The 21546-nt window shown below is 37.6% G+C and overlaps 1 protein-coding gene across 1 annotated transcript in view; it reads right to left on the bottom strand.

Moving 5' to 3' along the window:
• The window catches only part of Cntn5 (contactin 5), a 1160177-nt gene that overhangs the window by 117450 nt on the left and 1021181 nt on the right, over positions 1–21546 (bottom strand). The window contains exons 14-15 of the mRNA XM_042280381.2: positions 19497–19624; positions 16764–16939 (exon numbers count right to left, since the gene is read on the bottom strand). Coding sequence (XP_042136315.1) covers positions 16764–16939; positions 19497–19624 — 304 coding nt within the window. The remainder of the gene's footprint in view (positions 1–16763; positions 16940–19496; positions 19625–21546) is intronic.

A 21546-nucleotide genomic window follows, 5' to 3' on the forward strand; every position in this document is an offset into this window, starting at 1 on the left:
CTTTACAAATATATTCTCTGAACATGGGCATTCTATGCAGAGAAATATACAGTCAAATTTGAATTTTCCTTTGGTGTATCTCACGATACAATTATCTGGCTGTTACAGTCTTCTTTAATTTTAAGTATTGGATAATATAATCATGTCATTGACATTCCTAGGATTCATTCTTTGGTGCTACTTGCTGAAAGGCCACATTTGAGAAAATTAATTTCTTGTCATTGTGTTCACATGAGGACATTTTCTCTTCAAGTCCAAGCAACTCAATCAATGTATATATGCTATAAGACATTCTATAGGTTTCAAGTCTCAAGTTTTTGTATCATAGTACATTAGTCATCTTTGCTTTGATTTTTAAATGTTTAAATACATTTAAAGATCTCTTTAATTTTTAAGTCTAATGTTTAATTGATGGCTCCTTATACTCTATCCATTCATAGCATGTTAAAACCAGAGTCATAAGCATAATAAAATGAATGAGTGACTTAGGGAGTGGACAATTACATGATTCTATGGTGTTTTTTGTTAGGCTATTTTTTCTCTTCACTACTTTCCTTAGATTAATTTGCATTATCACAGCTTTACATAATAAACTTGTAATTTAATTCTAGAGTCTGATCAGTTTTGTAAATTCTTTGTCTCCAATGGTTCAAGCTTCTGTAAAGTTTACAATGTAGATAATAACACAACCACTTATTAGTTAGAAACCATGAAAGCAGGCTGGCTAAAAGATTCTATGAATTCAATTTTGTCATATCTTCTAATTTTAGACCTACTCATATCCGTTTATAGTTATTCATTAATAAAATATACTTGATTTTTCCTAGAAAAATACAGTGCAATTGTGAAAACCACTAAAACAATTTTCACAGAAATATTTACTGTGACTTATTAATGAGCCATAGGATTTTGTTTTATTACTTTACTGGGAGAGTGATGTTTAAACTGTGTTTAATAGTCACATCAGCATAGCATGGCTTATTCAGTTAACCAGAATACTGTCTTTAAGCTTTTTATTTTTTTGGTAAAATATACATTGAACCATTAATTTTATATTAAAACCAATTTTACCTGATAATTTCTTCTAAACATTACCAATTTACTATTATCAAATAAAGTCATTAATAGTTTCCCAACATTCTAAAAGAGAATACAAACCACATGACATGGGAAAAGGCCTCTCTAACTAGATCAAGTACTTTGACTGTAATGAGATAGTAGCTAGTTAATTAGTCTGAGCAGCTGACTTATTTTGTACTGATAATTACAGCATGTGTTGTATTTAGATTTGTAGAAATAATTATTTTTCCAGAGACTCATTCCCCTCACACATGACAGCAGACATAATCTAGTTACTAGTTTAGTCTTAAGGATGATACCATAATGGGATAAAAGAATCATTTGACAGCGATATTAACTATTTAGCTTGTGTGGTAGATGGCCACAGCAGGGTCCCCAAAGTTTCCCATGCCTTCCTTGGACCCAGAGCCTTGGGCAAACTCCCACTGTGGCTCTGTGCTTTATTGAGTGGCTTTCATGGTTCATGAGAGCATACAGATGTTTGCAGTGGGTATACTTTGCAAATTGTTATTTTCAAATCCCATGTCAGCCCTGTGGCATAACTTGAGCTTGACTTCTGCACAGGGAAAAGCCAATTTAGAGCCAGTGACAAGCCATCCAACTTGCCACTTTTCTTAAACAGCTCCTGGGCCACTGGAGAGTTGACTGCAATTAGCATTAATGAGTCCAAATGAAGGCAGATGCAAAACCACCTAACTGAATCCAGCTGAAATGACTGAGTCACAGACCAGTATGGCATTTCATTTCCACCAAAAGCTAATTGAAACCTAAGTTTGGAGCTATGACTGAGAAAGGCTTCGGTGATCCTTTCAAAGGGGTTGTGATTTGCAAACCTATGAAATTGTGGCCAAGCAACAGCTGATTAGTTGGTGATAGGTGACACAAATAACAACAGTACTTAGCAGTTTCTTCTGTGAAGAGGTAGAATTTATCATTTGGGTTACTAATGACTTGTTTTAACCAATAGAATGTGGCCGACATGACACTGAAGAGGTTCTAAGTCTAACTCTAGTTGGTCTTGATGCTTCTGCTCTTGAGTCTCACGTCCTTGAGAGCTTTATGCAAAGCCACCTGAGCTAGGTTTGTAGGCGATGGGAAGCTGGTGGCCACCTGTACATGTGGTTCTACTAATTTCCAGATGACTCCCCAAATTAGTGCCTTGAAATTGATTGATAGCTGACTGCTGTGTTTTGATGAGAAGAAACATGATTTCCAGGTAAGCCCAGTACAAGTTGCCAGCCCACAGAATGAACACTTGTTTGAAGCCAGTAGGGTTTTACTGGGAAAGCTGGAGTTCAGACTGCTTAATACTCATTTCAGCATAGTTATGATAAGTACTTCTTAATTTTTTATAAAATTTATATTTATACCATATTCCTTATAACTATAAGAGACATAAATTACTAACATGTATTTAAGCCTTAAGTTTTCTCCTCTCCAAAGATGTTTAAATCTATACTCTTCAAACATAAAAATGAGAGAGCAAGGGATTAGTTGGGTGATATTCTTATGAGCTAAAATGTGGATGTAAGAGCAACGTACTCAGAAAAGTTAAACAGATAAATAAAAACCCAAAAGCCTCCTTTACGCTGTCTCTCTTTTTTCCTCTGAACATATGCAAGCTTGTCATGGCCAAAGATCAATTTCAGGTGTTGTCCCTCATGGTACTATCTCAGTTTTTGTTACAGAGTAGGCTAGGTGACTAACCAGTGAGCCTCGGGGACTCATCTATTACCATGTCTCTAGTCCTTGATTACAAACAGCAGCATTCCCAACTTTTTATATGGGTGCTGGGGAGGGAACTGAGACGCCTGTGTTTGGCATGTGCATGTTGTTATCTGAGCTATCTCCACAGTGCTTGGTTGCTCTTTAAAAAGCATGTTGGAACACTCTTCCTGAAAGGTTCACATCTCTACCCAAAACACCAGAAACACCAGAGCAGTTGATTCAAAATGAGCTGCATGAGAAGAACACAATGAACAAAGCTTCTCTTGGAGTTTACCACGCCAGGAAAATACTAAGGTGTTTCTTGGCAGGCACATTAGAAAAATCAACCAGAATATATGCTCTGGGGACACTTAGAGCATCTTATTACCATATTTAATAACACCCTACAACTGACTTTGTAAAGATGCTGTTTGAAAGGCTAGTCCAGTTATAAATAATGCAGAATTTGATAGGTTTCTTAGTATATCATTATCAGTGTTAAACACAATGTTGTACTGTCATAGTAAATGCAGTTTAATCACGTTAGTTTGGCTTCAAAATAGGAAATTCTTTTGGTTTTATGAAACACTTAAGATATACAATAAAAAATAATTGATTTTAAAGTAATTAAAAACTATTAGTCACTGTATTTCTTACCTTCTACTAGCTGATTCAGCAGGCTTTAGTAATGAGCTTTGTTGAATACAACTGATCATTAATTTAAAAAAAGTTTTGGCTAATGATGTAGCTGTTGAATAATTTGCATTTTCCTCCTATAGTTAATTTCAAAGGTGCACTATCTCAGCTCTATGAAGATTATCCTACCAAGTAGTTTTTAAATCTACCTGTTTACCTGAGGGTTTTCAAAAGGAGAGATAATGTATAATCTACTAATTTATATCCTTTCTTGATTAGTGCTGCCTACACTACAGTTAATCATGAAGTGTCTATAAAGTGAACAAACCTCAGCATTTCCCTTTCTGACATTGGCATATTAATATTTTGGGGCAATTTACCAATTGTGAGGGTACTAAAATCACTGTTTTTTTATGATTAATAGTTCATTTGACATATACATTGAACTTATCAAACATATCTGCCAGACATGGTACTAGGTATTAGCAGCAGAGAGCAGGATAAATGTTGGTTTTCTGAAAAAAATGGTGTTGATAAACGTGTAGTATGTAAAGCAATAAATGTGGCAGAAAGCAGACATTCTGACCTTACTCCCTTTTTTTCCATAACTGTATTTCATCCTCAGAACTGCTTTAGAATGAGAAGCAGCTTCATCAAAATGGGCACACAGCGCTCAGAATATTGTTATCTCAATGTCCTTGAACATTGGGTCTTAGTGTTGTGACAGTTACTTTCTATTTCATGTATTCCACAGAAAGGTTCAAGCAACATGTAAATTTATGTGAAATAAGTGTAATCATGCTATATAATACACACTTTACCTCTGGTTTTAATTTGGAAAACTCTCAAAACATAACTTGCTAGGTACATATATCACAACATAAGTGAAACTAAGAAAAATCACAGAACTTTAAGTATTACAGGTGAAGAGGGAAGCCATCTTTAAGACACACAGTAATATCTTAAGCGACTTTCACATGCATTCTGAGGGTGTACATTTCTTGGGGTGTTATTATTTAGGACCTCAGTTTTTTTCTGTGTGCCTCCCACCTAATTTCCTTCTCTTCTTGTCATTGTTTTGTCTACAAAACCCTTCATTCCTTTTTCAAAAAAGAGTTGGGAATTGTTCGGCTTCACAGTCTGCTCTGCTTGAATAAGTTGGATAAGGTGTGACTTTGAGACCTTGGAAACATTACACCTACTCTCTTTGCTACCCTGAAAGATTTTATGCTTCTTAAAAGCAGCCCCCATCTTAGCTGTGCTCACATGCCTCCCATGGGATGCTTGCTATTAATTAGTACAGAATCCTCCATTCCTGGACCACTGACTGTTGGATAGGTTCTAATTAATCTTTGTGGGATACAGATAAATTTAGAAGTCCTATATTGTACACTGATAAATATTCTTGTGGTCCATCATTTGTCATTAATTGTGGTGGCACCTGACATAGGAGCTGTGAAGAAATGAAGAGAGTACAGCTCCTGGAAACCAGAGAAAAATGTATGTTTACCATGGTGGGGTGTGATGTCAATTGTCAAATATACCAACGGGTTCAATATGTGGGAAGTAATTGCTTTTCATATGTACTGAAATCACTAAGTTGTTCTTTTCTGCTTTCCTATGTAAGGATATAAATGAAGACAGGGAATGAAGCGCAGTCTAGTAGTCATTTCTAAATTTTTTCCTATTCCTCCTCTTCTGAGAGAGAAAACATCTTTGAGATGCTGCCTGCTGAGCTATTAAAGCTAGACTTACATTGTAATATGATAACAAGTAGCTCATGAAAGAAACTGGGGGATTTTGAAAAGCTAAAAACTAAATACATCATAACACTTAGGCATCCTTTAGAATTTAACACAAAATAGATGTAGAAAGTGGCACTATGAAATAAAGGTAGGATTGAAAAGATGTCTTGGAGATAATGGCTTCTCAAAAGTTTAACTCTTTGAAAGTTACTTTAGGAAACAATACAATAGTCATTCTAAAATGTAGTTCTTACATAGCAATAGCATGTCACCTTGTAAAACTAAGTCACGCTCAATTATAAAATTCTAAACCTTACGTAGGATCCAATAATTGGGTGATATTTTGCTTATTAAGGCTCTCAAAACTACAGATAAAAAACTAGTACACTCTGTATTACAAAGTAAAAAGTATTAATGTTAATAGTGCTATTATATTATGCATTTTCTCACTCTACTGGTTAAATTATATCTTGATTCATAGATAGATACTTGGCATCCACTGAAAGTAACACAAAGACAACACAACCTACCAGTATTTCATCAACATGATTAATTAGAATCTGCCATATTTATCACTTTCATTAAGAATGCCTCTGATCATGATTTACAGAGAAACCACCTTTATCATATTATTAACAATACTTTAACTTTGTAATGAAACAAAGTGAATAAAAACCACTGATGTCTTCTATAACTAGAATAGAAATTAATTACTTGATCTGTTTGCCATAAAAATGTGGTTGTTATAATCAATGTTAGTTTCCCGGTGTCCTAAGTAGTTTGATTTTATCCTATCCACTGCCTTTTCAACTGAGGAGATATGCATATTTATTTAGAGCTTAATGTGCAATGGGTAATTGTTAAGTTTAGAATATAAGTATGCTTCTACATTCTAGAATTATAAAGTGTAGAAGAAAAAAGAGTCAAGCAAACAACCATTATTGTGTTCAATACTTGCTGTGTTGGATGGTGCAAAGACTATACTAGAAGCACCAAAGAGATGCTAGCCAGTCGTGAGAGCAACAGAACGATTTTCACAGCCTATAAGTCTGGCAAAGTGTTATGGTAATAAATAGTCATGTCGAACATGGTATTTTAAGAGAATTGGTATGTTTTATTATTAAACAAAATGTAAAGGAGAAATGGTAGAAGATGATAAAACTTGAAATGCAGGCTGGAGTTATATCTAGCAGTGTGAGTGTGTGTGTGTGTGTGTGTGTGTGTGTGTGTGTATAACATGCACAAGCCTTCAAGTACATGCAAATGTGAGCATGTACACTTATTTGTATATGAATGTATGGTTTTTTGTTGAGCTTTGTGTGTGTGTATGTATGTGTGTGTGTGTGTGTGTGTGTGTGTGTGTGTGTGTGTGTGTGTTGAAGTTAGTCAAGATGGTGAGGTATGTTGTGATAACATTGCCCTGTTAGGAATACCATGATGCAGTTTTAACACAGAAGAAGCCTTTTCACTATTTTTGCTAACCCTGAAAACTTTGTAAAAAATCACACCTCATATCCAGTTTTAATCTTCCAATGACTGGAAAGGGTTGTTGACAAAATGGTTGCCTTGGTGCAGAACGCACCAGTGAGAGCAACAGGAAGAGTGGGCTTGCTCTAACAGAAGGCATTCTTCAGAACCCTGGAAAGTAGAGTAGACATTTTAGGATGCTTGGCCAGTGTTCTCAGTAACGTATATAAGCCTTTAAGGAGTTGGGTGATTTTATATGACAGCACGTGATTTTAATATATTGATAGCGATTAAGAAAGCTAGTCAACATAGGCTTCATTGTCAGCTAAAGAGCTGAGATGCCAAGGCAGAAATGTGATCTCATTATACACCAAGTACTCAGAAGCCACAGTGGAGAACAATGCCTAGTTGTAGGTTTTTCTTTTTGAACGTTGAAATAGAAAATCAGATTTTGAATACCCATCCTGACAATATCATGACATCAGACTCAGAAACTAAGTGATAAAACATGGCTGTGAAACAAGCGGCCTCAGGCTCCTGAGTCCACTTCCTTCCTGGTACCCACTGCTGTCACTGGTGTGTGTGATGTGCTTGCTCTCACTGCTATAGGCATAAAAGTAAGGGACATATAGGAAAATGGAAAGGTTAAAAATTCCCTGATATAAAGTTCTACTTATGTGTTTCAGCTTAGACCTTGCTAAATTAAACTTGGCCCAAGCTGCTTCTGCATCCGGAATTTCTAGTCTATTGTTCTCTCTAACTTGTTTGTATCTAGCCCAAGGCCTCACCTAGAGTCTATCTGGTAAGTCAGAGCAGCTGGTTTTCAGTCACTCATAAGCAACTAATCGATTACAGCACGTGGCTATCTCTAGCCAACCAGGTGACTGATTCCTGTAGCATTCAAGGAGGAGTTTGTTTGCAGCTCAGCTAGGTGGAGCTCACTACACTTCTCTTAGTTCTGAGTACTGTGTGATTTACACACCATCCTGTGCTCACATAAACTCTGCTAAATTTAGTTTGTGTATACTTTCTTTTAATAGTCTGAACCATATAAGGAAAGACTTTTAAATTTATTCTGAAACAATTTGGCTGTTAAGAGTCAGATCTATAGGACTGCTTATGTGAGTGTATCTATATTTATTTGTTTGTGTATGTACACACACACACACACACACACACACACACACACACACACACAGGACCAAAAATTGTTTTTGATTGTAAAATATACTGATATTAGAAAATGAAAACTGAGAAGCAGCCATGGCGATGCACACCTGTAATTCCAACACTCAGTAGGTGAAGGCAAGACAGTCAGGGGCCCAGTACATAGTGAGTTCGAGGCTCACAAGGGATACATGTTACCTTGTCTAAAAACAAAAGGGAAACTTAATGTAAATATAACTGTATAATTACACTAACATCTTTACAGGAAGAAGTGGTGTTTTGAAGGGGAGAAATTGATTCTAGATGAACTTGTTAAAAGTGTTACCAGAAATGAACATAACTGACTCACAGGTTCTAAAATTGCACAGAGGCCATTTACATTTACATTTACATTGTTTGCTATATTTGTTGATTAAATAGTAAAGTTAAAATGTAATTTTACTAAGCAGTTTTAGATACGTTGTAGGTTTGGTAAAATATAGTGTTAGGGTTGATTCCTAATTTGAGTAGGAGTTTGGTACACAGAAATAATTTACATTTGGGAAAGTTTTTATCTTTATGAACTTTATTTTTTCCCATCAAAATTTCCCATATCCTATGATAGACTATCTACAGTAAGAATGTAAGATGACATTTCAAAAGTCTAACACATAGTGAAGTTTCTCACAGATACTCAGTAGATCACAGGGTATTTATAGTTTGTGATTCCGCTACCTATTTCCAGGGTTGGGGCAGGTTGTCTGCTTTCATTTTTGTTTTTAGTGGTGGCATTTGTACCTCTGCTTATCTTAGGACAGGAACTGGAGAAGTGAACTGGCCATGGAGATTCCTTTGCAAGTTCTGTGGGAATTAATACTTGTGAAGCACTGAGGAAAACAGAAGCCAGAAGCGGGCAGAGAGGGGGTTCTGGTGTGGTGTGGTCACAGAAGATTCTCAACCAATCCCAGAAAGAGCTCTGGGCTGAAACAACCCTTCAGTGCTGTCTTGTCTCGGGCAGGCAGGAGACTCACCTTCACAATAGCCCTACACACTCATCGCTCCTATTCACTAAGCACAGCGGAGGAAGTGGAGCATGCATGGGACTGCTCTTTAAAATGAAGGCAATTCCCAGAGTGGGACAGTGAAATGTGAGTCACCAACCGTAGTTGCTAGCTGCCAGAATTCCTAGGGGAAGGAGGTCCTCGGCACTGAAAGGAGAACCTAGACCCCACACCAGTGTTTACTACCCTGGTTAAATGATATTTCCAGTGGAGAGATGTAAGTCATGTTTTCCAAGCGGATTCATTTGAACAGGCTCGCAAGGAAAAAAAAAAAACAGCAAGAGCAAGAAGAAAAAAAGACATGTTCTGAAAATACAGATTTGTGAATTAAGCCTCTTAATCAGTTCTTGCTCTGTTTTATTTCTTTTGTGTGACTTGAAATGTTGGGAGGAGAAGAGTGTAGACTATGATGGTAATTTGGGTCCTAGTTTCAACAAGAAACATTTGCCATGAGTAGAGAGTGGTCATTTTACATGGATCTTATGTATTAGCATTCTTATATATTTCTTAGCTTATTTATTCTAATAATAACATGTATGTTATTTATAAAGAGTTTGCTGTCTTGGGAAGATAATTCTTTGTTGGATTGTGGTGGGGAAGATGTTCAATTATCAATATCTGTTGATTGTTCTTCAAGGTACAACCACAGGAAAATTCATAAAAAATTAAATTAGAAGTTTGGCATGAATTATGAAATGAGTAATTTATCTAAGTAATTCATTGTGAAAAGTGACATGCTAGGTGAGAATGGGAAACAAGAGAAAATGAATCTGTATATGAACTTGTGTCAAAGCTAGCAGACACACCAGTAATGGTGCCGACAAATGCCTGGCTCACATTTTCAGGTCACATTTTCAAAGACACAGAACTTCTTCCAGACAAACTTGTCCTTTGGTCCCACTGCAAGCAATCAAGCCAAGAAGACTACAGAATTACACACATTTGGTTTCAGCGTTAGGTTCATAAAATACAACTAGCAAAGGAGAAAACTGTGGAAGGCATGGACCGTATCTGTGTGCATCTATCTGCAGATATTATCTATATACCTATATCATCTATGTCTATGTAAAGAAACTTCTGGACTTAGAAGCTAGAGGGTGTTAAATGTCTGGAGTTCACAATCTATGGTAGCAACCCTTACTAAGGAGAAAGGAGAGTTTCCATTTCTCACTCTCTACAACCCCCAGCTAATGATCTAAAATTCCATGGGGGCCAGTCTGTGAAGTGAGGTGATTTATTTCCCTTGGAGACCATAGAACCAAGGCCAACAACATCCACATGTAAGACTTTCTTTCACCTTAGGGAGCTTGATTTCCACTCCCTACCAAAACCAAGCAAACAAAACTAAAAGCTAGACCATTGCAGAGACACCAGTAATCATTCACATTCTCTGCAATGCTGTGACAACACACACAGTGACAGAAATCACCAGAAATTATACCCCTGAGTTAACACAGATGTTTATTATATACCATACCTAGGGGGTCATTTTGGTGTGTGCTAGCTCATGTGCAAGCTTGTGGCCACCTACTACACCTAGTCTTGTTGCCTTTAGACAGTCTTTCCTGAAATTTGAGCTGGCCACTTGTCAGCTCAGGTGATGGCAATCCTCTTGTCTCTGCACTCCTCCACGGCTGAGATTGTAGGTATGAGCAACCATGCCTGTATTGTGTTTGTTTGTTTGTTTTAATGCAGGTGCTGGGTGTCTGTGCTCAGGTGCTCAGGTTTGCACAGATGTGATTTTAACCACCAAGCCATCTCTCTGGCCAACATGGGCTGTAGTTAAATGAAAAAAAAAATGTATTTTATTGGATGGCTAAGTCAACCTTGTCCTATATGATGAATTGATCATCAGATTTTATCAAATTTGAGAACATTTAAAAATTCTAGAATTACAGCCTGTCTGCTTTGTGGATATTTTGCATCATCAGCATGGTGTTGCTGTCTACTGAGCTCCTGTCTGTATTGCTGTCTACAGATCATACACTGAGAATGAAGGATGTGTTCCAATTCTAGACTACCTTGGAGGCCAATCTTTTATTTAACATATCTCCCCCTCCCCCAAGATAGGGTTTCTCTGTGTAGTTTTGGTGCCTGTCCTAGATTTTGCTCTGTAGACCAGGCTGGCTTTGAACTCACAGAGATCCGATTGGCTCTGCCTCCCAAATGCTGGGATTAAAGGCACATGCCACCCCTGCCTGGCTGCCAGTCTTTTATTTAACTCCAAATTGTGTTAAAGGGGAAAAAATTGCTTTTGCTTTTTACTCAAAATTAGTTAAGAAGAAAAAAGAGAGAAAGGAAATAAACTATTCTCTATGGAATCATGTTTTAACAAAAATTTTTGTAGTACTAATGACATTAGAATCTCTGAAATAATGGATTAGTGAAACTGAGAAAATGATTTATGCCATTTGTGTGTGCGTGTGCATGCTTGTGCGCGCGTGCACGCACGTACGTGTGTATGTGTGCGTGCGTGTGTGTGTGTGTGTGTGTGTGTGTGTGTGTGTGTGTGTGTGTGTGTTTTACTTAACAAGCACGAATAGAGTGCCTAGTCTGTGGGCATCTTTGTGCAATGTGATTTTAAAAATGTGGTAAGCCATTGTGTTAAACTCCACTTTTAAGATCTAGAGTTCAAAATGATTTAATTGTAGGACCACAGACTAAAGTGGCTGGACTGCTATCTACCCTGACGAGGCACAGTTTCTTAACACAGATGAAGTGTGAAGAATAGACCCCCCCTTGGGGTCATCTGAACACCATGAATGCTTTAAAAATAGCCACTTTCCATGTCAGCTGCCTAGAGATTTGGTTGGTGGTTATTTCATGTTCTGTCTCAATCAAATGCTTTGTAGTGTATTATGGGAAAGCTGGCATGAAGCAAAGATAAAGATGTAGCAGTAAGAGACTGTTGGAGAGAACAGAAAGTTGGTAGCCTCCCGGGTTTCTAGGATTCAGATCTAGACAAAGAGCCAAGAGCAGATGCTACACTGATAGGAAGACTGAGTTCTGGACCACACCGTTGGAGGAGAGAAGAACATCCAGGGGCCAGATTAACTTCTAACTGTGAATATTACTAATTCAGAATGAGCGAGAGAAAATGTGTGCCTTGAATTGATCCACTCCAGCTGATCAGTGTACTGATTAGTGATGCAGTTCTCCAAGACTTCTGCATGCTGATTTGATGGAGAGGCTGCAGCAGAAGCCTTGAGTCTCTCCTAATAATCTGCTGTCCTGAACAGCATGTCTGAGGAGCTCATTGACTTTTACTCTAGTTATACTTCTCAGAAATGGAATGGTCCAACCAAGAAATCATTCTGTTCTAACTTCCACTCCTCAGTAAAGATACTTTCCCCCCAAAAAACAGACTAAGAGCACGGGCATCTGTAACAGGGAAACAGACGTGGTGAGAACTTCTCATCTGAGGCAAAATCCTCTAGGCATTAAAGGTTTTATATTCTTATTTTTTCTCACCTACAACTCTGCAAAACCCATGGATATAAATTAGGCATGCTTATGATTCTCAGACTTGGAAAATGGGTTATTAAATCACTTGTCCCCAAACCACTCCTAGCTAAGGAGCTATTGCATTATGTAGCTACAGGAGAGGGAGTGGACTGTGCTTCAGAGCAAGGCCACACACTGGAGAATATATAGGTGTCACAGACTGGAGTTAATGGATTAAAAAGAAAAAACAGCAGAGGATACATAGTTGTGTGTGTAGGGAAAAGGGTGGATCTAGGAGGAATCAGGAGAAGGAGTTAAAATGATCAAAACACGCTCTATGAAATTCTCAAAGAACTGCTTTTAAAAATGAAAGAAGACTAAAGAAAGGTGAGTCCTCTCCAGTTTTCTGATAGTGTAGTCTGACTGGTGAGGGAATTGGCTCTTTGCAAGTGTGTGAGTTCCTTATTGCTGAAGGGTCAAAATACACACTAACAGCCAAGGAAGAGCCAGGTACTATTCAGGTCAACACTATGTCCCTGCTCAGCACTGAGATGCAATACCCTTTATGCTGCCTTGATTTCCCTTCTCTCTACTTTGCCTGTCCTAATGCTGACCTATAAAGTCTACATAGAATAGAAAACGTGCTCCATCAAATAACATGAATTAATATAACCATATTTGAGAATCAATAGTAGGTGTATATCTTAGTGATTGGTGAACAATAGGTAGTCAAATTTCTTGTTTATCTCTACAAGAATAAAAGATCATATTACTCTTTCTTGTCTGGTTTCCACCAAATTTGACTATTACAAAAATTGGCAATTAACTTTCTTTCAATTCTTCAAATAACATCTCATTAAATGGTGGATGTAGGCTTCCAGTTTATAATCATCCAGCCCCAACTCCTGAATGCTAGGGTTATATGCATGTGCCCCCACCCATAGCCACAATTTTTTCTTTGTTTATTTTATGGCCATGTTTTTCTTGAGTTACTTAATGACCTGCACAATCTGTATCCTTGCTAAAGACTGGGATCAATGATTCTATTTTTATTTCTCATGGGTTTTAGACAAGGGTTGGGAACACATTAGGCAGCCAAAGAATACAGTGAGGGTAAACTTTGTAAAGCAGAGTTAATATACTATGGTTTTTAAGCCTACTAACTTTTAAACATGTTACCCCAATTTAAATTCACTTATGTAGCCTGGAAAAGTGTGACTCCTCAGTCTCCTTATTTAAAAAAAAGACTAGAACAAGTCTGTACCCTGCTTCCCTATACATTTATTATCTGTGATTGATGTCTTGTACAATATTACCTCTGCTACTTTCCCTTAAATTTACTCATTGAGCACTGACGCCTTGTCTACTATAAGACCTCACCATGCTATGTAGAATACCGATTCTTCTTTGCTCCTAAGACATGCTATAACCCATTCTGCCTTTCAGCTGCTGCTTGACTTGTTCACTCTTTGAAATGATGCAGTTTTTTTGTAGGCACCAAGTGAAATCCTGCCCATCCACAACTTTTCAGATAGCAACTCTTTCTGGCAGCTGCAGGCTTAAGTCACTGTGTATAACAGAGCTGCTCTCACCATCCTTAGATTGTGCTCTCTTGGGGTTGAAGGGCTCTATTTTAACTCTAGGTCCCCAACATCACTTACTTACAGCATTGAATCTTTTTAAAAAGAATAAATTTACTAATTTGCCCCATTCAGTTTATTTATATCATTAGCCAAAAGGGATTGGGTAGAATTGGATGAAATATTTATGGATGGATTGTTTGACCCCTTCTAGAGATATCTTTGGTAATAGACTCACTCCAGCCAGTTTGCCAGGTTTTTAAAACAAGGCCTCAGGAAAGTGTGCAAGCAAAAATCCCATCTTTTTCTATTTATCCCTTTAAAATGAAGTCCCAAAGCCACTGTCTATGTAAGCCATGACAACATACAATTTATGTAGATGTTTTACAAAAGCCCTACACAAGGAATTAGCTAGTTATACCTACAAAGCAAAATAAAAATATAGAACTCATAAATAAACTAGTTGAAGAGTTAAGACCACTGTTATGATGTACTTCTGTATCTGTTGAGATGCTGAACATTATCATTGAGATCTCCCTGCTCTTCAGCCTTGAGGTTTGGCTGACTCATTTTATCCTACTGAGAGGTAATATACTAAGACATTTTCCCCTTCTTTTCCAACTCACTGCCCCCAGCCCTCGCCTTCAGTCACCCATTGGCAGCCTCAGCAGTCCTACTGCAGGTAGCAGCATCCAGAGCTTCAGAGAGGGACTTATTCTGTGCTCTCCAAGGTCCCACTTGTCTTGCCTAAGGATCCTAAATGTTCCGTCTCCAGATCATCTCCATGCCTAGGCTTAGACATTTAGAACGGACCTTAGTAACCATACTCTTCTTCCTGCATGCCTGACTTCCAGGATCTTCCCTCAAAGTCTGTCTTTAGCAGTTCACAGGGCCTCTCAAAGCTCCCTTCCTGATAGGAGCCCCATTTCTCACTCTAAGGCACCATTACTGTCTGGACATGAGTCTGCAGGGCAGGGAAGCAGGGGCAGAAGGGGAACCTCATGCAGCCTATATCCTTGACACCAACCAGGGTTTGAAATACTTAAGAGATCTGTGATGCACAATTCCTGTTACACTTCATAGCTCTGATGTTACAAAATACACACTTAGTTCTAGAAATCATTTAAATATAAAACACAAGTCTTATATTGCCTTAAAGCTAGAGATTTTTTTCACTCCAAAGATTAATTGTCATATGGCTTGTAACTATGCATAAGGCTGGCATGGAGCAAGGGGCCAGTTTTGCATCTCTTAAGGCAAAGATAGCACACATGCAAAGAGGGCAGAGCCGGCATTTGTGAAAAACATCAAAGATATTAATTTATAGAAATGGTATCAGCCCAAAATGGTCATACCTATGAGGCAACACAAAAAATTCTTTTATCTTATCATTTTTCCAAGTCCATCAATTTATCTATTGCTATTTTAAAATGTAGGCCAAACTTCTATATAGAGAGCCATTAATCATTTCAGATACATTTTACTTTGTATTTCTTATTGTTCAAAATGAATATTTACAGCTAATCCTGATAAGATATACTTTTATCAGTTTATTTTTGTCTAAAGTAATAGTTTGAGTTCTGTTTAATGATGTGATAAAAATCTTGTGAATGTATAATTAAGCCAAATTAGAGGAAGGACAAACCCACACAAGTTGTAAAAAAAATGAATTTGACATAATCTACGTATTCTATACACAACTTAGCCAGTCATAACTGGTCACTCAATAAGACGATTAATCACTCAGTTGGAATGTGCTTCTGACATGCCTTCTCTCTTCTTAGCTGCAAAGTAAACTGGGATAATTTAGATGGAAGTGTTCAACTTGTGCTGTATTGACAAGTACAATACAGTCCATTCTTCTGTTGCTAAATGAAAGGATTTGATCAGAATCTAAGTTAAGAAGGATCTCTAAAATTATCTGGTCCAGATTCTTACTTCCTGTTGTAAGAAGGCTCAAGGAAGTACCTGTAGTTGACCAGGGATAGAGCTAGACTCCATCCAAAGAATTACTAACTTTAGGTCTATGACTTTTCTTTTTATGATATCACAGAATGTTTAAGCTAAATCTAATGCAAAGTGAGTTTCACCATTTGGATTCATTATAGCTTTCTGATGTTTCTCAAAAAATTTTTAGGGAAAACACCCTGATATTAGTAATGACTTTATATTAAGTTTTTAGAGAGAAATGTAGTTTGGCTAAACTTGTCAGTCAATATAGAAATAAAATTATGGCCCCTCTCACCAGCCTCACTATTTGTTCCATGGCCTTTCTTCCTCTCTCACTAAGTTGCTCTTTCATTTCTCAATGTGTCCATGGAGCAGTGGCCTTCCTCACTTCTTTATGGGATCAGAAGCTGAGGTGGTCTATGATATGCAGTGTACATGATTTCTCACTTTATTTGGTTGATTACTATCAGATATATACTATTCAATATTGCTAAAATACAAAGATTGGACAGATAAGAAACATATTATGAATGTTTATTGGAAGCTAGTGAACATGTATGACTATGGGTTGTGGGTTTAACCTTCACAGCTTAGGAGAAACTGGTGAGCCTTCAAAATTTTTACTTTTCTATAAGGAGCAGGGCAGATTCATCTATTATAATTTAGTTATAGTTAACAATTCTTTAAATAGGAAAGTAGCCACTTTAATAGCAATATGACTTCTAGAAACAACATGGAAACATTTATGCTTTGACTAAACTAATTTAGCAAAGGCAAAGAAACCAGACTCACATACTAATGAATTGCAAAGTTCCTGCTGGGTTTGTAATAATATTTTCAGTTATACATGACATAAAATAGTATAAAAAAACTATTTTTATACATTTTTACATTTGAGTCAACACGCATAAAATTACTACTCAAGAATTAAAAGTATATAAACTTACAGCCCTGATGCTTTCAAAATGTCCACCTTCTTTCTCAAAGTCAATAGGTTGTCCTTTTAGTGTCCAGTAGAAAGTGACATCCAAACTGGAGTCGTGGATGGCTTTGCAGTTGAGGACAATGCTCTCTCCAACAGTTAACTCTGTTCTTTTAGGAGTAAGCTCTATCCTTGTGGGTTCTACAGGGGTAAAAACAGATGCATTAGTATGATCACCTCCCCACATCTCACAACACCTTAAACTGTAGAGAAAGCTTAAACACGGACCATGCACAGAGGCTTCAAATACATGCACCAGATTTTTATTTGTTTCTTCAAGTATATCACCAAAAACTGAAATACTAGGGTTTTGGAAGCTATACCTCTTCCAAATTACTCTCTCAATGGAGCTAAACATATAATTCCACCACATTGAACTTGCTTTGTGCTGGACAAAACCCTCTATGAACTGGGAGGAGGCATAGAAGAGGGACTGTCTATCTAATAATGAAATATAATTTTTGATACTTTGTGGCTAGTTTAACTATATAAAACCTGTAAAGAGCTGAATGGTCATGGTTTTATTACAGCAAAAATATTCTGTTAACTGGTAACAACTGAATTTCAAAACTGACATTTTTAATATTATTTTATGGACTTAGAAGAACGTTGAACCAATAAAGTGGAATTGGCCATGCACTCATTGATTAAGGTTAAATGACTGTGATGTGATGTGGGCGTGATTAAAAGTAGAGAGGCGACAGAGACAGGTTTTTGTTTTCTCTTTCCTCATTGGAGTCCTTCGTGTAGACGGGGAAGAAAGACAGATATGGCAATGAGCTTCATTTTCGTCTAAACTCCATCATTTGCGAGAGGATCCTCCCAGAAGAAAACACTACTAGCTGTCTATGGTGTCTTTTCACACCTAACTAACAGCCTTCAGAGCAGTTCTGAGAATAACCCAAGCTGACGGCAAGAGTGACACTTTAAAGATGAACCCTCTTAAGGTTATATCATGTTTGGTAGCCTAAGTCAGGGCTTCGTGAGACAGCACAGATGAACAGTGTGCTGTAGCTGAAGGTTGGAGGACATGGTGTTTCCTGAGTAACCCAATTGTCATTTCATTCACGGTGAAGGAAGAACATCTGTCACTGACAAACAGTTTGTGGCTCCAATGCTACCTTATGGGAAGACGAGCATCCAGGGGACTAGGACCAAGGCTGGGTCCCTGGGTTGGATGCCAGTGATGTTTGATATACATGGAAATATTTGAAAAACTATATTCTGTTCTTCCCTTATGTTTGCCTTTTCTCTTATTGGAGTCTTGGCTATTTAAACTATGGTTTTATTTCTAAAGGTAGAGCAAGGTGAACCAAACCATATCTCTAGTCTGTGAGCATTAAATATAATACCAGTTGGGAGTCACACTAGCCACCTCCAAGACTTTTCTTCATTTTTTAAACATAAACTTTTTTCTATTTTTATAGGCAAAGGATGATTTTCTGTGTAATAGATATATAATGAAGAAGCAATTACTTTATAATTCAGTTGTTAAAAATACCATTTTGTTAATTGATGGGATTTTGTTACCTAAAATATGAGTTTAAAAAACTGTTTTAAAGATTTCATTTTGACATTTACTTCTGTGTGTGCATGTTAGTTAAATTGCCTATGGAGGCTAAAAGAGGGTGTCAGAGTTCCCAGAGATGGCATTAGCAGCCACGAGATGTGGCTTCTGGGAACTTTGCAAGACAACAGATGCTCATAACTGCTGATCTGTCTTTCCAGTCCCCACTTCCATTTTTAAAACAGATCAACTATTTAACACAATGTTGTGGACTTGAAATCTAGTTCATTTAGACCTAGGAAATTAGTAATCCTATAGACAGTAAGATCTACCTCACACAAAAATAAGGACATATAAAAACCTTGTAGTCACGGACATCTCTGAGAAGTTGTGGCACCAGGTGACCTGAGGTGCCTGCCTCCACTTTGTGAGATGTGTCCTCTTACAGCTACCCTCCCCTCCCCATTACCTGGTTAAAGTAACAGCAAATGGACAACCTTAGTTGGTGCTAGAATTGAGGAAATGTTTGAATATTGGAATGGTGAAGATTGAACTCAAGTTTCCAGGTATGTGAAGTGCTTGCTCTGCCATCGGGTTACCCCAGCCCAGATGCTGAAACACATTTTTATGATTTTAGCATTCTTTAAATTTTGTTACAGTGAATAAAAATTAATAAACATTTTTATTCTTTTATTAATTCTGTTCAAAGGAAGATACTGAAATGTCTATGAACAGTGGATTCCTTTCCTTTTGTTATTTGCTTGTTTATTTATATTTTCGAGACTGGTTTTCTCACTTTAGCATGTGTGCACACGTGTGTGTGCGTGCGTGCGTGTCCTGACTTGGTGCTGGGAATAGAACATGGATCCTCTGGAAGAACAGTAAATGCTATTAACTGCTGAACTATCTCCCTGCTGGCCATCCAACCAGACTTGTATAACTAAACAATTTCAGCCCAAATGCTGGGGTTACAGGCGGGAGCTACCATTCCTTGCTTTGTTTTAATTCTTTAAATGATGGAAATGAAAATTTGGTTGTGTTAGTTCTGAATTTTTAGCAAACTTTAAAACTAAGACATTCACATCAATCAATGCAAACACATGTATGTGTATCTTGCATTTATTTCCCCCCTGATGTTGAGGCTTGGAAGCCATGGCTGTGAAACATCCGGAATGTTACCTGTTATCTTACCTTTGACAGACAGGGAAGCTATAATCTCTGCGGAACCGAAGATGTTCTCCCCTTGGCAAATGTACTTTCCCTCATCTGCTTTAGAAGCATTTACGATCCGCAGGCTTCCGTCTGGAAGAATAGCTATTCTGAAAAGTATTAAAAAGGTTTGTTCCTGTTTCATTGCAAGATAAATGGAAAGAAATTCCAATGGAGTCCAAACCTCCTCTAAGGTGATAGATAATAAGAGGAAGGAGCTCTGTTGAAAATATAAAGTGGTAGATGCTTTCTCCTCTTCAGGATTTGATGCAATAAACCCACTTAATATCTTCTTTTATCCAAAAGATGAAGAAACTTGCAAGTTACTTCTCTTGTGATAGTTTCTGACAGCTAATTTTAGAAGTGGTGGAGGAAGGTGACCCCGAAGTTAGGTGTTATTGCTTGATGCTCTACTATCGCCCAGCCATATTTTATTACCAAGCTAAGGTACTTCACCTTATACCAAAAATGACCTCAAAAATCAAATAGAAAGAGAAACAGCATAAAAACACAGAGGAGGACAAGTACAGACATAAAATTAACTGTGCGCAGCTGAGAGGTGATTAGTGACTTTCCCAGCACCACGCAGGGTTGGCAGGCATGGAAATGTGGCCTGCTAACCAGGCTGCTCCCACTGCACTCTGAATTATAGGAATGCGATGCTCCAGTCTGCAAGTGGGCTCCTGCATGACCTTTGGTAAAAATGGACCTTCCGTTTTCTATAAATGTGAAAAATTAAGGCATTATTAAAAATTTTAGAAGTTCAGTGCAAATGAGGTTGACATTTGGAATTACCACAATCCCCTCTGTATTTATCATTCTGGGAATTTATGCACTTCAGACTTAATTAGCACTTCGGTCATTTTCTCCCTCTGCTGCTTGTGAAGTGTAACCCATTATTTCACCAGCACAGCAATCCACACAAGCCAATTGAAAGGCTGAAGCAAGCTTTGTGCTTTGGTGACACTGAATCTCAAACCCCAGAATTAAACTCAGGTTCCTGACAACAGGTTACTCCATGGTGACACCATACTTACCAGTGGAGATTAAAGAACAATGCCGAAATTTGGCTTAGCTGAGCTACTTCGTTTTATTTTAGGATGTATGTTCAGTATTGCTTATCACCCAGGGCTGACAGTTATTTAGAGCTTTGAACAGCATAGCAATTGATAAAAGATTCTAGGCTGCTTTAAAGGTACTGTTTGTAATGAACATTGCCATGAATAAAGATATCAGTTTAAAAATACCATATGGGTTTCACTATAGTTCAGTCTTGATTTGCAAGATATAAGATGGAAGATCAACTCAGAATCAAGACAGACTAAGAATAAAGAAGCTGATCTGCTACTTGAGATCTATGGAAAATACAGAGCCTGTAAAAGCCACATAGTCTGTGGTTGGAGTGATGGCAGTTAAAAGCACTTGTTGCCATACAGAGGACCTGAGTTCAGTTCCTAGCTCCTGTGTCAGGGACATCACTACTGCTTGTAACTCTAGCTGCAGGGGAAATGAAATCCTTTTCTGGCCTCCATGGCTACACACACACACACACACACACACACACACACACACACACACACACTCACACACTCACACACTCACACTTGCAGATATACACATAATTAAAAATGAAATAAATGTTTTATTAAAATTTACATAAACTGGGTTGTAGTGCATGTCTTTAATGCCTGCACTTGGGAGGCAGAGGCAGGTGGATCTTTGTGAGTTCAAGGCCAGCCCACCTACAGAGGCAGTTCCAGGGCATGCAGAGCTACACAGAGAAACCCTGACATAAAAAAAAAAAAAAACAAACAACAAAAGTTACATAATCCCTCAATATGGACAACCTAAAGTTCTGTTTATTATTTGGGAAGTGCTCATTTATTATCAAACAAGGAGATGGTGAGCTTATTCCAGTTCATCTCTATTAGACATATAATACAAATCACATATTTGAAAGCAAAAAACATACTTTGTATACAAAATTCTGTATTTCTTGAACAAATTATAGACTGTTGAAATTTTTCTAAAT

Source organism: Peromyscus maniculatus, chromosome 7, assembly GCF_049852395.1.
Source record: "Peromyscus maniculatus bairdii isolate BWxNUB_F1_BW_parent chromosome 7, HU_Pman_BW_mat_3.1, whole genome shotgun sequence".
Lineage (NCBI taxonomy): Eukaryota > Metazoa > Chordata > Mammalia > Rodentia > Cricetidae > Peromyscus > Peromyscus maniculatus.